At 44.0% G+C, this 16904-nt stretch overlaps 1 protein-coding gene across 2 annotated transcripts in view; it reads left to right on the top strand.

Annotated features, from left to right (window-relative positions):
• Positions 1 to 15284, top strand: part of Slc25a17 (solute carrier family 25 member 17) — a 49409-nt gene extending 34125 nt beyond the window's left edge. For both annotated transcript variants that reach the window (XM_036209127.1, XM_036209128.1), the window contains exons 5-9: positions 6256 to 6372; positions 8395 to 8540; positions 8619 to 8714; positions 11915 to 11997; positions 14701 to 15284. In XM_036209127.1, the coding sequence (XP_036065020.1) occupies positions 6256 to 6372; positions 8395 to 8540; positions 8619 to 8714; positions 11915 to 11997; positions 14701 to 14848 (590 nt within the window). In that variant the 3' untranslated portion in view covers positions 14849 to 15284. The remainder of the gene's footprint in view (positions 1 to 6255; positions 6373 to 8394; positions 8541 to 8618; positions 8715 to 11914; positions 11998 to 14700) is intronic.
• The last annotated feature ends 1620 nt before the right edge of the window (positions 15285 to 16904 follow it).

Raw genomic sequence — 16904 nt, 5'->3', positions numbered from 1 at the left:
CAATCCCTTTTCAAATGACCTTGTTTACCACAATTAAGACATCTGACATTTTGTTTTTCCTTTTTAACTTTCTTTCTTTCTTTCTTTTTTTTTTTTTTTTTTTTTTGGTTTTTCGAGACAGGGTTTCTCTGTGTAGCTTTGTGCCTTTCCTGGAACTCATTTGGTAGACCAGGCTGGCCTCGAACTCACAGAGATCTGCTTGTCTCTGCCTCCCAAGTGCTGGGATTAAAGGCGTGCACCACCACCGCCCGGCCCTGTTTTTCTTAAAATTTCTAGAAATTACTTTCTTATCAAAGCAGCATCGTAAGTGTGAGATCTAATATCAGCCATATTTCTCATCCATTCTTCTATTGGTGCTGATTTTGTCTCTAAAGACCTAATTATTCTTTTGCATTCTGAATTAGCATTTTCAAAAGCCAGGGACTGAAATAATATTTGTCTAACTTCTGGATCTGATCTGATATTCTATTTACAGCTGAAGTCAATCTTTGTAAAAAAAAAAAAAAAAAAATCAGTGAAGGCTTCTTTTGGGCCTTGTATAATTTTAGTAAATGACTCAGTCCTCTTTCCTGATTCTTCAACCCTGTCCCAAGCACTCAAAGATGCCAAGGTGTGATCATCAAATATAAACTTTCTTTTCAAATCAGCATGCTAGCCTTCACCAAGAGGCTGGTCTTGGGAAATTTCCATACCTCTAGTCCTACCTCACTCTTCTATGATCCTAGCTTCCTCTTTCTACCATGTTTTCCATTGTAACTAGGGCCAGCTTCCAATATTGCTGTAGATAAATCTTCCCAGTCTTAAAGAATAATTCTGTTCCAAGTGAATGCATATCATATAAAACAACTGCTTCTTTAAATCTCATCAGACTTCTACAGGATTCCAGTCGACATCTGTATAGCCTTGGGGATGCCTATAATCTGGTGGTTATTGTTGAATGGTATCTGGATAAGTGAGTTGTTTTAATAACATTGGGCCGCTCCTCTTCAATTTCATAATGCAATGGTGTAGTAGGCTCCACTCTAAATCCCTGTGTCTCTGTCTGAATATTTTCCTTATTTCCATTAGTAAATCTTTCTAAGGCTTATATCTTATCAGTTGGACGTCTTTCTAAAGCTTGCATCTTATCAGTAGTAAATCTTTCTAAGATTTGTATCTTATTAATCAAATTTTTATATTTAGTGTAGTTATCAAACCAGTTTAAGGATAAATTATGAATTGCCAAACTGATAGTAATTAAAACTGGTATTCTGTCAATCCCAGCTAAGTGGTTTCTCCCTTCATTTATTTTTCCCATTTGCAAGCCATCCCATAATAGCACTAAACAGGGTCCTAACTCCTTGCATTGTGATATTTCTGATTTTTTTACATGAGAAAGATTTTTTCCCTTTTTTATTTATTAATTTGTTTGTTTATTTATTTACTTATTTATTTATTTATTTATTTATTTATTTTTGGAGCTGAGGGTCGAACTCAGGCGCTCTACCACTTAGCTAAATCCCCAACTCTCCCTTTTATTTTTTTAAGCCTAATTTACCCTTTAAGAATTCTCGGGTTGGCCAGGTAGTAAAGGTACATGCCTTTAATCCCAGCACTTGAGAGGCAGAGCCAGGCGGATCTCTGTGAGTTCGAGGCCAGCCTGGTCTACAGAGAGAGATCCAGGACAGGCACCAAAACTACACAGAGAGACCCTGTCTCAAAAAAGAAACCCCCCCCCCAAAAAAAAAAAGAAAGAAAGAAAAGAAAAGAATTCCCAGGTGTCTCATCTGACCTGCTGATGCTGTGGTGACTGTGTTGGACTGTACCAGCATGAGCAGCACCACCACCTGGCATTCTCAGCCTTCCTAATGCTGCAACCCTTTAACATATAAACCATAAAATTTTCACTGAGGGGTGGCGGTGGTGGCACATGCCTTTAATCCCAGCACTTGGGAGGCAGAGACAGGCAGTTCAGCCTGGTCTACAGAGCAAGTTCCAGGAAGGCCAGGGATATACAGAGAAACCTTGTCTCAAAAAGCAGACAAACAAAAATGATTTTTGTTACTACTTCATACAGTTGCTACTGTTACAAAGTGTAATGTACATATCTGCTATGCAAAAGATCTGATATGTGAGCCCTGTGCAAAGGTCATTCAACCCCTAAAGGAGTCATGACCCAAAAGTTGAGAACTGCTAGCTTTGTTATTCAGATTCTACTTGAAATTTAGTTTATTATTTATTATATTTCCACAGAAAAACCCCATAAATATATATGGAAGAATTTGGAAATAGTATCTTACAGACAGCTTAAATGTTTGCCACGTTTATGAAATTGTGATTTTTGAGCAGCAGCAGCACTTTTGAATGCCAGTTGCCAGTTTTCAGAGTTGAGAATATACTTCCTGCCTCCACCTTAATCTGGCCAGTCAGGTTTATTCTTGTTGTACATCATGTTGCATGCCTTTCTAGGGGGACGGTGGCTTAGGCTTGTGGCTTTCATCTGCCATTTGTTTTATTTCATTCTATCTTTTTTGGTGGTGAGGATTGCATTTTGAGACACCTTTCACCTTGTAAACTCCGCTGGCTTTGAATTCATGACCCTCCTGCTTTAACCTTCCACACTGGATTTGCCATTTTCTCTCTCTTTAAAATTTGTTTACTTAAGTATGTATGTGCGTGTATGCACATGTGCATGCATGTTACCTATGTTCATATGTGTGGAGACTGGGGGATATTGTATGTTGTCCTCTGTAGCTCTCTTCTCTTTTCCCTTGAAGTGGGGGTCTTTCACTGGAACCCACCTATTTCTGGGTAGGCTAGCCACACACACACACACACACACACACACACACACACACACACACACACAGCACTAGGGTTACAGGCACATACAGCCATCCTTTCCCAGCTTTTTACTGGGGTGCTAAGGATCTGAACTCCACCTCCTTAGCCCTGGACATTTTCTTGTATCAGAAAATTTCTTGTACCAGGTGTGCGTCTGAGACAGTTTCTTCCTCCCTCTAAGGAGGAAGATAAACAATGCCGTTTATCTTGAAGATTTCAGAAGTCAACAGCAATGTCCTGGTTATTCCTGGTGTAGGATGAACAATATCTGCTTCTTTATCCTGGAAAGGTTTCTGAATTTAGCTGACAGTGGGCAAGTTAACAAGGGAGAAGATACACAAGTGGGATCTTGTCTCAGAAAGCAATCCTACCCAAAAGAAGACAGAATGAAATAAAACAAAACGGCAGATTGTCTCAGGGTTTCTATTGCTGTGATGAAACACCATGATCAAAAAGCAAGTTGGGGAGAAAGGACTTATTTCTCTTACACTTCCATATTGTTGTTCATATTGAAGGAAGTCAGGGCAGGAACTCAAGCAGGGCAGGAACCTGGAGGCAGGAGCTGATGCAGAAGCCATGAAGGGATGCTGCTTACTGGCTTGCTTCCCCTGGCTTATTCAGTCTGCTTTCTTATAGAACCCAGGACCACCAGCCCAGGGATTGCACCACCCACCATAAGCTGAACACTTTCCTGTTGATCAGTAATTGAGAAAATGCCTTACAGCTAGATCTCATGGAGACATTTCCTCAACTGAGACTCCTTCCTTTCTGATGACTCTAGCTTGTGTCAAGTTGACACACAAAACCAGCCCAGCCAGTACACAGATAAAAGTCACAAATACCCACTACCTCTCCACGGAAGAATACAGCGTGATATACAGTAGAACAAATGTATTTAAATTGCACAGGATGCAGCCTCAGGTCAGTGGCTTCATGATAAACTGTGCACCCTTCTTTGTCAGAGAGGAAGAGGGAACTCTTGAGTGGTCATAGTAATGGCTATCAGAATGAGGGGGTCTGGATTCCAGAGTGGTTGGATGATTCTCTCTGAAAGTGGATTGGCTGGGGAGTCAGACAGCGGTCTGTGACAGTCTATCCAGGTGTGGTAACAGGACCCAGTTTTCTCTCCTGAGACACTCAAGGATAGTCTTTAGAAAAGTAAGTGAACATCAGAGTGGAACCTCTTCCAGCCTCCAAGAGCCTGCCTTTAAAGTGAGCATAATGGCTCCTGAATTTAGGGTAGTGTTCCCTGGCTGCTTTACCAGGCTGGGAGAGTGCTTTGGGGCTTTGCTTAGTGTTTCACAGATCTTAATTTTGGTTCTGCTTTCTTCTAAAGGATTTGTTATTGAAAAGGAAAAGAAAAAAAGTAAATTCATAGTTACTCCAAAGAAAAATAACCTCCTCCTCTTAGGTAAGAAGAGTATTAATTAGTACTCAGCTGAAGTAACACCCACAGATTGGAACTAACAAGAGTGCTGCCCCAGCTCCCTTGAGGGGCTGCCTGTGGTGTGTTATTAGTGACTGGGGTTAGTCATGAGTAGTTCTAGAATGCTGCCATTTGCTTGATTATGTAAGTAGCAAATTTTGATGAAGTTTTTAAAAAGCATTGTCAAGTATTTTGAGCATATTCCTCCCCAGAATTCCTAAAATTATTGTGGTAAAAAGGCACTTCCCCATCCATTCTGAGGTAGAGGATGAAGGAAGTACTTGACCATCTGAGATTCGAAGCTTTGGAATGTCTGTCAATCCCTTCATTGAAGTATTGTGCTGAACTTGGTCCTTGAGGCTGCCCACAGTCCCTTTCAGTCCTCCTTCTGTGTTAGTAATGGGCACGTGGAAACAGAGCTTTGAACAGTGGCTGAGTCTTCGTCCTGGCTGCATTGCCCTCAAGTGTTTTATGTGTGCCTACTTCTTGATTAGAGCCTGAAGCACTTTCTGGCCTGACTTCCCCATTACTGACTTGTCTTTGTGAAGTGAAGTGTACATCATCTACTGGGTGTCCATTCTGAACTCTGGGCAGATGAGCTGTGCTGTGGGGCACTAGTGCCTTTTTGGAAAGAGTCTAGCAAGGGTCTTCTGTGGCAGGCACAGCCTTTCAGATCATAATCAAAGCCTCGAGACAATGCATGAATAGTGTCAGAAGCTATAGAAACGCAAATCATAAGGTTATTCGATGCTATTTTTTATTTGGGGAAAGATGTTGGTACATCTCCTGGGAAATAAGCAGAAAAGCTTCTTTCTTTGGTAACCGTGGGCAACAAATGAAAGGGTAGATTTCAGTCTCTTGGCCGCCTCACCAAGTTCATCCTTGATTTAACTGTTTTTGCTGTGAGGTGTTTGGAGATTCCTTAAATGAAAACCTTTTCCCCCTCTGTTTTGTGTTTAAAAGGACTTTCAGCAAAGGGGGGTGGGGGACACAATGACAACACTACCTTTTTCTTCCTTAGGATTATTCCTCTTTGTTCTTCAGGACTCAGCCAGACAGCTCCATTATACTACCCACTGCTTGGTCGTTGGTTGACCAAGTATACACCACTTGTCAGGAGCTTTGTTACAATCCTGTATGCTATTTTCTTTAATCATTTCAGGACGATGGGAAGTTTTACTATCTCAAGATGCTGTTCAGCTGGGACTTTGTGCTTTCAAAGAAGCATCTGGCTCCCTGTGCTGCTGCTCTGAGGCAGCCTTGGGGGGGCCAAAGGTCCGTCATTGTGCTTGTAAGGATCACAGTGCTCCTGGAGCCCTTCCCAGTGTTTTGTAACACTCTGTGACTGCTGCCTGCTACCGCCTGTCCTAATCCTCTGAGTGATGCGCTCTTCTGAGAGCATTTGGTCTCAGTTGAAGCACTTGGAAATGTCACCCCGTCCTCCCACCTGTCACCCTTAGTAGCAGATCATGCTTGTTTAAAACCCTGCGAGCTACTTTATGTGAGAGTTGGCACTTGTTTTCTCTGATGTTGACATGGATCTAGCAGGGTGGCAGTAAAATAGCCCTCCCAGAAGCTCTTATTTAACAATTGTACTTAAAACTGTATCAAACTGCTACCTTGTTTTGGGGGTAACCTTGTGTTTTGTTTCCGTGGCAATGCTGGTGATTGAACTAGGCTTTGCATGTATTAGACCGCTGCTCTACCCCTGAGTTAAATCCCCACCCCCAAATCGCCATTTTGAATGCTATTCTTTTTTTTTTAATCAACAAATGATTGTCCTCACTGAGTGGGTAAAGAAATTCTCCATTCATTTTGTGTGAGGAAGTGCTGCTATCAGCCATGCTTCCAAATTGCTTCTAATGGCAGTGACATGTGCTGTACCCCAGCACGAAGCTAAACCTTACCTGAAGTCAGTGGCAGAGATATATGGAGTTTCGTGTGTCACCTAACGCAGCAAAGATCAGTAGGTACACTGCTCTCAGGTGTCTTTCTCTGTCTTTAAGGAGTGGTGAATGTGTTGCTAACGACTCCACTCTGGGTGGTAAACACCAGACTGAAGCTACAAGGGGCAAAGTTTAGGAATGAAGACATTATACCAACTAACTACAAAGGCATTACAGGTAGGCGTCTCAATGTGTCCTTTGTGTTTGAAATCCGTTTCCACAGTAAAGCTGCCTAGCAGACAGCCTCAGATCCCAGCAAACCGTTATTTATGTAGCTGTGGTTGATAGGAACTGTCTGAGCTGACCGGAGCTGAGTCTCCTCAGCCCTGAACACACTCTTCTCATAACAATGGCACAACACCAGAGGATGCATCCACTGTGCCCGTTTGTATCTTACCTGGTGACAAGCCTAAGACTAGAGGGGATGAGGGGAGAGACTGTGAGTGTGCGAGTTTTTATCTAACTTTTTGCAGACCTGGGTATTAGAGCCAGGGCCTCAAGTGTGCTAGGCAAGCAGTCTACCCCCAAGCTACACCCCTGAACTAAATGTTGTTGTCATCGTTGTTTTGGCTTGGGGTTTTGTTTTTATTTTGTTTCGTTTTTTTTGGTTTGCGAGACAGGGTTTCTCAGTGTAGCCTGGTTTGTCCTGGAACTCACTCACTCTGTAGACCAGGCTGGCCTAGCACTCACAAAGATCTGTCTGCCTCTGCCTCCCGAGTGCTGGGATTAAAGGTTTGTGCCACCACCACCCAGCCCTTTTGTTTTTAAGACAGTCTCTTATATAGCCTAGGCTAGCCTCAAACTCATAGCTGAGGATGATCTTGAACTTCTGATCCCCTGCCTCCACTTCTCAGTGCTGGGATTACAGGAGTATGTCACCATGTCATGCCTGAGACAGAACCCAGAGCTTTGTGTACCTAGGCAAGCACTCTAGTGAATTACATCCCCAGCTCAGGGTTTTGTTTTATTTTGTTTTTTTAAAGACAGAATTTTGCCATTTCCCAGCTTGGCCTTGAACTCACAGTATAGCCTAGTCTAGCCTCAAATTCTTTTTTTTGAGCTGAGGATCGAACCCAGGGCCTTGTGCTTGCTAGGCAAGCACTCTACCACTGAGCTAAAACCCCAACCTTTAGCCTCAAATTCTTATCAATCTTCCCAAGTACTGAGATCACAGGTGTGACCTACCACACCCAGCTTGTTATTGTTTTTGAGCTGATCTCACTATGTAACCTAGGCCGGACTCCAACTTGAGATCCTACTGCCTTTTAGCCTCCTCCCCAGTGCTGCTGTTACAGGTGTTTCCAGCACAACCAGCCAAGTTAATATTTTTAAAGAGTATTATACCTTTTATCCATAATGATGTCTTTGGATAAAGATACAAGGATAGTACCTGATGGCTTTAAACTTCTGCTTTTTTAAGACAAGATCTCATTGTACAACTGGCTTCAGAGTCTTGATCCTGCCATCTTAGCCTCTGGAGTGCTGGGAATTGCCAGAATGTGCCACCACACACTGCCTCGCTTCTTCTTAGAACCACATGGCCAGGCTTGCATTTCTCCTTGTGGCTTTCCTATAAGTTCTTCATCATAGATTCCAAGGAAAGATATTACCTTGTGTTATGCTAGGCCTCATGAAATATGTGGTTTACAGTTTAGTTCTGTGTAATACACAGTTGCCAGGTGTGCTGACAGTGCAGCATTCTAAACCAGATTGTCAGGAAAAGTTACAGATGATAGAGGCTGGCATCAGAATGATGATTATCAAAAGGAAGTTGCAGGGGGTGGAGGGAGAGTGGCGCACGCCTTTAATCCCAGCACTCAGGAGACAGAAGCAGGCAGATGTCTGTGAGTTCGAGGCCAGCCTGGTCTACAGAGCAATCTAGGCCAGCCAAGGCTATACATAGAAATCCTGTTTTGAAAAACAAAGCAAAAACAGGTAGTTAACTCCAGTGCATAGTAGTCCACACCTGTTGTCTGAGGAGGGAAGATATAATAGTGTTCAAGGCCATACTGGGTTACATATCAAGAACGTCTTTAAAAACAAACAAACGAACAGAAAGGTACCCAAGTAGGGAATCTGCCTCCAAAATATCATCGAAGAGAAGGGTGGTTTATATCTGGGTCCCTTTGGTCAGAACAGTGGTCTGTTCTAGTTAGGGCATTGTCATGGTGCTTTACAAAAGCCTGACTTCTTGCCTAGACGCGTTCCACCAGATTATTCGAGATGAAGGGATCTTGGCTCTGTGGAACGGCACCTTTCCCTCCTTGCTGTTGGTCTTCAACCCCGCCATCCAGTTCATGTTCTACGAAGGCTTGAAGCGGCAGCTTTTAAAGAAGCGGGTGAAGGTAATTCCTAATTCTAAAAGTGACTGAAGGAGTGCCCCTTTCCTTGTCTGTTGAAATGCTTCCTCCTCTGCCTCCCAGCTCTCTTCTCTGGATGTGTTCATCATTGGTGCAATAGCCAAAGCGATCGCCACCACAGTCACCTATCCCATGCAGACGGTACAGTCGATTCTGAGGGTAAGTGTTGAGTCCAGGGACATCTCAAATACAGCTCCAAAGCTTAAATGCAGTAATGCAGATGGTGTGCCTGAATGTTCGCTCCCATTTTCCCCTGTGTGCAATACTCTGCTAATGGGGCTTTTGGCTGGCTTTCTGCATGGCAAGGAGTGAAGTTTACATTGGATTGTCTTAGTAATGTATTGTCTCAGGAAAACCATATGTGCAAAAGGATCCCTCAAGGACCTCAGGACAGCTTCCTTCCCATTCACATTGTTTGCCATGTGCCATGGAGCAGATGACCCTTAGCAAAACCACAGGTTAAAGTCTTTAGTTCACTCACAAGTAATTAATGGTTTAACTTTTCCAAATCACTTTTGGATTTCAGTTTTTTCCATACATTTGATTGTTTATACATTCAGACATTTTTAGACACTCTGAGAAGTTGGAGGTACAGTGTAGCCCCTGTCCTCATGAAGACAGCAAGTAAAAGGATCGAGTAATTGTTATAAGCTGAATCAGCTATTAAGGACATGAACAGCACTGGCTTACTGAGGAGGAGCTGTGGGGTTCTCCTAGGCATTTGGCTGGACGCCTGCCCTTCTGAGGAGGCAATTGGAACTCAAGGTACAAGGGCATATGAAGCTTGTATCATACAAAGAAGGAGGACGTGCATCCCAGAAGAGGGAGAGTGTCATGTCAAGAGCTTGCTTCATCTTAGGAACTGAAAGGAGGCTTCTGTAGCCGGGAGAGTTACAGGAAAGCTGTAGGAGAGGAAAGTAGGCGGGAGATTTTGTTCTCAGCCCAGCAGGAAGCCTGTGAAGGACTTGGAGTGGGGAAGTAGTAGTGTGATCTGAGATGGGATCTGGGAAGGCCTGTGCTCTTCTGCAGCAGATCAGTCAGAAGCTGGGAGGAGGGTCTGCGGAAGTGTTTGCTCTACAAGCCTGTAAACCTGAGTCCAAATCTCCAGCACCCACTGAAAGAGTCAGGCAAGGTTTCCCATGCCTGTAACCCCAGCATGGGCTTGGGGAGGATGGGGCTGGAGAAAGGCAGATCTTCTGGTTCAGTGAGAACCCATCTTGCAGCAGTAACGCAGGGATCCAGAGAAGAAGGCAACAGAGGTCCTGTTTGGCCTCCACATGCACACAGATGCATCTTCCTCACCCCACACCCACCCGCTGCCCTCAAGCTAAAGAGAAAGAGGGCCAATCTGGTAGGAGACCATTTTAGTAATCCAGGTGAGGGTTTGATAGCCTAGACTAGGTTAGCAGCTGTGGAGATAAGATGTGGACACATTCAAGATCTGTGTAGGGGCTTGGTGTGTTGCTCAGAATACTACTCTACCAGGACTTACTTAGCATGTGCAAGCTCCTGGGTTCGATCCCCAGCACCACAAAAAAATATTGTTAAAAACCTGTTGTACAGAGAACATTTTAAAGGATTTATTGCTAGAGAAAATGAGGATAGTTGTCTCAGTTAGGGTTTCTATTGCTGTGAAGAGACACCATGACCATGGAAACGCTTGTAAAAAAAACCATTTAATTGGGGTGGTTCACTTACAGTTCAGAGGTTTAGTCCATTGTCATGACGAGACATGGTGGTGTGCAGGCGGACATGGTGTTATGATATATATCGCTCAGGGGAACCCTGGCTGGCCAGGGTATCCCTCGTGTGCAGGGAAACATGCTGGCATGCTGGGCAGATGCAGCGGCAGGCCAGACATGGATGTTGCGATGGTGGGTGGATATTCACAACCCAGACACAGCATCCACGCAGAAATGGTTTATTATAATAGACGAAGAGAAGATAGGAGTGGGGGGAAGGGGACTGAGGAAGGAAAAGCGGAAGAGAGAGGAAGGGGAGGGGTTTTTCCTGAAAATGAGACTTTCACCTCGGGACACAGGGCAGTGCCAAAGGGTGGGATTTCAAGGGGTGGCTCAGAATATTAACACATGGTGCTGGAGAAGGAGCTGAGAGTTGTACATCTTTCAGGCAACAGGAAGTGGTCTGTCTCGTCGGGCCTGGCTTGAGCATACATGAGACCTCAAAGCCTGCCTCCACAGTGACACATATCCTCCGACAAGACCATACCACCTAATTGTGCTGCTTCCTTTTGGGGCCATATCATCCTTTGAAACCACCACAGTAGTATTTCAGTAAAACCACAGCTTTCTGTGCAGTGTCTTTGCTAGGGTGCCGTTTTTTATGTGTTGTTTTTAATTGGCTCTTAATAAAAGGGTCTTAAATAACTGGAAGCTACCACCTCCCAACATGTCTGTGTATCATCCCAGGCATGTACTTCTGTCTTGTTATTGTCTTTGCTGATAAGAGTTTTCCCATAATTCTCTTAAAAGTGAAAGTTACTGATGCTGAGGATGTAGGTTAGTGATAAGGGTATTTGTTTTAGCATATTGAAGGCCCTTGGTTCAGCCTCCCAGAACAATAACAACAACAAAAATGCTTCCTTTATTGGAAAATCTTTTTATATTTTCATTTATTTAGTTGAAAAAGAGGATTGTCAGGTGGCACTGGCGCACACCTTTAATCCCAGGACTCAGGAGGCAGAGGCAGACGGGTCTCCATGAGTTTGAGGCCAGCCTGGGCTACAGAGCGAGATCTAGGACAGGCACCAAAGCTATACAGAGAAATCCTGTCTTAAAAAAAAAAAAAGAGGATTAATAAAATCTGTGGTGCTAATTGGATATTTTTATAATCAAACGCTGTGCTATGAGAGTTACTCTAAAGAAATTTACTAAGTAGAAATTAAGATGAAGAAGGGCTGGAGACATGACTCGGTGGTTAAGAGTACAGCCTCCTGGTACCCAAAGCCCTCTTCTGGACTTTGCGGGCACCAACATTCAAATATGCACAGATTCATACACACTCACACACACATATATATATACATGATTAAAATAAAAATAAATCTTTTTTAAAAATGAAATTTGGGGCTGGAGAGATGGCTCAGTGGTTAAGAGCACTAGCTGTTCTTCCAGAGGTCCTGAGTTCAATTCCCAGCAACTACATGGTGGCTCAAATACATCTGTAATGAGACTTGTGCCCTCTGCTGGCTTGCAGGCATACATGTAGACAGGACAATGTATACATAATAAATAAATAAATAAATCTTAAAAAAGAAAGAAAGAAAGAAAGAAATTTAAGATAAAGAAAACAGTGATATATAGTAATTATCTCTTCTTTTCCCTTTCCTTCCTTCCCAGTTTGGACGTCATAGACTAAACCCAGAAAACAGAACACTGGGGAGTCTGCGGAATGTTCTCTATCTTCTCCATCAGCGAGTCAAGTGAGCTCTGTAGATGTTTCCTGTCCTGCCTTCAGCAGCCTGGCTCTGCCAGGGAGTGGGAGGATGGTTGGATGGGCTGTTTCTGCTCTAGTGCTGCAGCAGCCTCAGAAACCTCTGCCTGGGTTCAGTGTGCAGGTTTTCCTCAGCTTACAAGCTTAGTGTGGTTTGGCTGCAGTTTGGGGAATTACAGAATAGTTTAGGTCTTTATTCCTTGATAGTTACAAATATACAGAACTCCTTTGGAAAGGGAGCCCACAGGGCTGGGAATGGACCTTGGTGGCATGCATGGCTCTGGGTTCAAACCCTAACACCAAGAAAAAATAGAGAAGAAAGAGTTGGGCATGATGGCATACTTTTAATCCCAGCACTTTGGAGGCAGAGGCAGGCGATCTCTGTGAGTTCAAGGCCAACCTGGTCTACAGAATGAGTTCCAGGACAGCCAGGGTTACACAGAGAAAAATACTCCCCCCTCAAAATTTTGCCCTTCTCTTCTTATTCCATTCCCAAGAGGTAGTCCCTGTAAAGTATACACATTTCTAGAGAATTATATAAAACTGATGTTCTCAGTGTATATATCTAGCATACTGTTTTGTTTTGGTTTTTTTGAGGCAGAGTCTTGCTATGAAGCCCTGACTTTCTAGTACTTGTCAGGTAGACCAGGTTGGTCTTAAACATAAGGCAGTTTCCTTCCTTGTCATCTCCCTTTTTGTAATCTTAACATCACACCATCCTTTCCCAGTGCCAAGTGCAGACCTGTACCAGCTTCCTGTTATGTAACGCGCTGTGATTTATTCACCAGTGCTCCTACTGATGGGTGCTTGGGTTCTTTACAGACATTGCTGAGTGAAGAGTATAAGCTGAGCCTCCAGTGATTAAGCAGTCATAATTGTAGAGAGAGTCCTTTATGTGGAATTACCTAGTTAAGAGAATCAGAACACATATAATTTTGATATTTTATAATAATTTCAAGCATTATATATTTAGACAATGCTAACTGACCCCAAGAATGACAGCAGTTAAAATTTTTGCCAGCACTGAGAAGGTTAAGAAAGATGGACGTTACCAGGACATTTAAGATGTCAGTTGGAAATTGACGAGGTCCTGTAATTTGCAAACTAAGTGTTTTTACATATTTATCTTGTTTGGTCCTCAGGCCCTATAGAACAGTGATTATATTCCTATTTTGCAAATCAAGAGGCAGATTTGGAGAAATTGATTTGTCCAGCACTAGAGAGGCAGAGCCAGAGAGATGAACGACTACCACGTTCTGCCGTGATAAAAACACTGCATTGTCCAGGAGGGTTGGGACTAGCCGCATGGAGCTGTGGAGCATGTGGGATAGAGCCAGTGCTACTGAGAAGCCAAGTTTCCATTGTTTTAATTTTTAATTGACACATCTGCCTAATGGTCACTGTCATTGATAACGCAATGCCATACCAAGCCTCTCCATTTTATGTGACCTGGGGGCTGAGGAGGTGGCTCTGTTGCCAGAGCGCTTGCCATGCCAGCCTGAGAACTTGAGCTCAGGTGTCTAGCACCTATATGAAAATCCAGGTGTGCAGTGTATGCCTGTCCCTGCAACACTGGTAGGTACAAAGATACGTGAATCCTGGAGGTTTGCTTGGCCAACCAGTTTAGCTGAAACAGAAAGTCTAGGTTCAGTGAGAGGCTTTGTACCAAAAAAAGAGATTGGGTGTGGTGATAGACAAAGATACTCAAGTCAACCGTGCAGTGGTGGTATACCCCTTTAATCCCAGCACTTGGGAAGCAGAGGCAGGTGAGTTCAAGGCCAGCCTGGTCAACAGAGTGAGTTCCAGTACAGCCAGAAATCTTGTCTCAAAAAAACCTAAGCCAGGCGGTGGTGGTGCACGCCTGTAATCCCAGCACTTGGGAGGCAGAGGCAGGCGGATCTCTGTGAGTTCGAGGCCAGCCTGGTCTACAAAGCGAGTGCCAGGACAGCCTCCAAAGCTACAGAGAAACCCTGTCTCAGGGAAAAAAAAAAAAAAAAAAAAAGATACTCGAGTCAACCTCTGGGCTCTGGATGTGCAAACAAAGGCATGCAGACACATACACACCACACACTATCACCTGAAGCCAGATGTGGTGTACACACCTATAGAGGTGGAAGAATCAAAAGTTCAAGACAACCTTGGCTACTTGAAAATTTTGAGGTGCTTGCTGAATTTCAGTTGAGCCCTAGGAAACAAATGTACAGGCAGTCTAAGAATCAGACGGCTTTTCATGTCGGCCTCTCTCCTTAGTTCTATTGAGGTTGAAATGATCTAAACTAATTACTGGCTTTCCTACTACTTAGGGACTGTTAGGTTGAAATAACTGAATTGGGGGTCCATTCAACTCAGAAGTTCTTAGATGTCTGGTTCGGGCATTACAGTGGTTTCAGAAGCTTCCAGGATCTGCATCCTGGTAGTGCGCTGTTGCCAGCATCCCACTAATTAATGACGAGTATAAAAAAGACAGCATATCAGTGGCCCCTGAATACTAAATGTCATCTGTGCCTAAATGCCTTCAAAGCTAAGAAGTACTCCACCAGCAGAAGTCTGTTGGAATTGAAAATCTCCATTGCTTGTTTTGATCCTAAAGAAAAACCCTTTCAGAGAGAGGCTATCAGGGCAGCAGATCTCTCTAACACAGAGATGAATTTTACAAAGGAAATCTATTTTTTCCCAACCTCTTTCCTTTCAGGCGCTTTGGAATAATGGGACTCTACAAAGGCCTTGAAGCCAAGCTGCTCCAGACAGTGCTCACGGCTGCCCTCATGTTCCTTGTGTATGAGAAACTGACAGCTGCTACCTTCACCATCATGGGTCTGAAGAGTGTACCCAAGCACTGAGGGCCTCCCCCAGAACCGGGTGGAGATGCACGTGCTGCACAGAGAGGAGAGGCCTGACGCTCCTTTCCCTCTGTCCATCCACACCACAGACATTCCTGTCGTTGGCTGGAAAGGCATCGCAGGCTAAGCAGGGAGTGTAGTTGGCTAGGCCTGTTGCCAGCTTAGTTTTTATGGTGTTGGGTTGGATTTGGGGGTGGGGGTTAGACTAATATGAAAACCTGAAAATATAAGTCGGTGGGTGGATATTCATTTTCTCAAGGGGGCTTTCCATTGGAAGCTTTTCTCAACTCTGCCGCTCATTCTCTTTCCCTGACGGCTCCCCCAGGTTCTGGACGACTCAGTAATGTAATTCTCCTCAGATACTTCTATGTATTTTAATCTTGGTAAAGATTCTCCTCATTGAAAATAACATGACTGTGCCATGGGCGTGACTTTATTTCTGTTTGACTCTTTTCCTCCTGCTTAACAAGGGTTAAGGGAGCTATTTATTTTGTGGGGGAAATGAAAAATATTAATCCAAAATGATTTTCTTGAAATCTGTAAATGTTAATTATTCATTAGGTTTGACATAGTTTTTTAAATACATATTTATTTTGAATTGTCTTTTATTACCAAAAAAGCCCTGATGTTGTATGTCCATTCATGCAAGATCCAATCAGACAAACCTCAATCAATTGTCAGCACACACAGAGAAAAACCCTCTTTACTGAGGTAGTAAGCGGGTGTGTGTGGTACTCTGAATGAGATTGGTGCCGTGGGCTCATGTGTAAACACTTGGTTCCCAGTTGGGGAACTGTTTGGGAAGGTGACGAGGTGTGTCATTGGGGATGGGCTTTAAGTTTCAAAGCCCACACCAGTCCCACTTGGCTCTCTCTGCCTCATGATTGTGTCACAAGGTAGGAGCTGCTGCTCCAGGGCCACGCCTGCCTACCTGCTGCCGTGGTAGTCACGGACTCTCCTCTGAAGCCCTAAGCCCCAGATTAAGTGCTTTCATTATAAGTTGCCTGGGTCATGCATGGTGCTCTGTCACAGCCGGAGAACAGTGACTGAGACAGTGCAACCAGGCGGTTAAAAAAGTGCACCTTGCACCAGATGCTCATGCGGACTCTAGAATGCTCTCTCCCCTTGTAGATGTGAGTGGACTGTATTTTCAGAAACATTTGATGCAGGTTATTGCTGTCTGGAAACATCCCTCAGGGTCCTACTAGTGTAAAATATGGCCCATCAAACAATCGCATTGACATCAGCTGAGAGTGTGTTAGGCTTGCAGCCTAGGCCTTTGGAGTCATATTTTGTAGTTTAATACAATCCCCAGGTAATTCCCATCTATAATCCAAGTTCAGGAGATCTGAGGGCCATGGGCCTGACAGAAGATGGGGTTGGCTTTGATTACAGAAGTCAGATAAGTATTTCTCTCAAGGGAAAACTAGATCATTGTAGGAAAGATGGCCTCTGAGAAATCTCAGAATCCCACGTCATCTGTTCCTTCCCTTGGAGCGTACAGCCAGGAGTGATCCAGATAGCTCAAGCCACTCACCCACAAAGTGAATTCTCTTCCCACTCCTGTGGTGATTTCGAAGTGCCTGGTTGTTAAACTAGTAATAACTGAAGGGATTTTGTGGTGGTCTAGAAACCAAATACCAAGAGCGCTAGACTGAATACTCATTCCCTGTTAAGACAGAATTAGTCCATTCCTACTGTGTATGTGCGCGCATGTGGGTGAAAGCAAGTGGGGATGTTCATTTGCACGTGGAAGCCAAAGGCTGCCATCAGGTATCCCTTTTAGTCTCTTTCCACCTTATCTTTTTGAGCCAGGGTCTCTCGATAAACCTGGAGCTCACTGATTTGGCTAGACTGGCTGGCTAGCCAGCAGCCAGGATCCAGCTGTTTGCACCTCCCCAGTGGGGAGGCTGTAGGCATGCCTTGCTGTTTGAACCCAGGTCCTTGCGCTGTAAGCACTTTGCTGGCTAAGCCATTTCCCCAGACCTCCGTCATTACTACTTTTTTTTTTTTTTTTTGAGACAGGGTTTCTCTGTGTAACCTTGGCTGTCCTGGA

The sequence above is a fragment of the Onychomys torridus genome, chromosome 16 (assembly GCF_903995425.1).
Source record: "Onychomys torridus chromosome 16, mOncTor1.1, whole genome shotgun sequence".
Taxonomy (NCBI): Eukaryota; Metazoa; Chordata; class Mammalia; order Rodentia; family Cricetidae; genus Onychomys; species Onychomys torridus.
The sequence above is the reverse complement of the archived record's forward strand: the minus strand, read 5'-3'. Positions and strand labels throughout refer to the sequence as shown.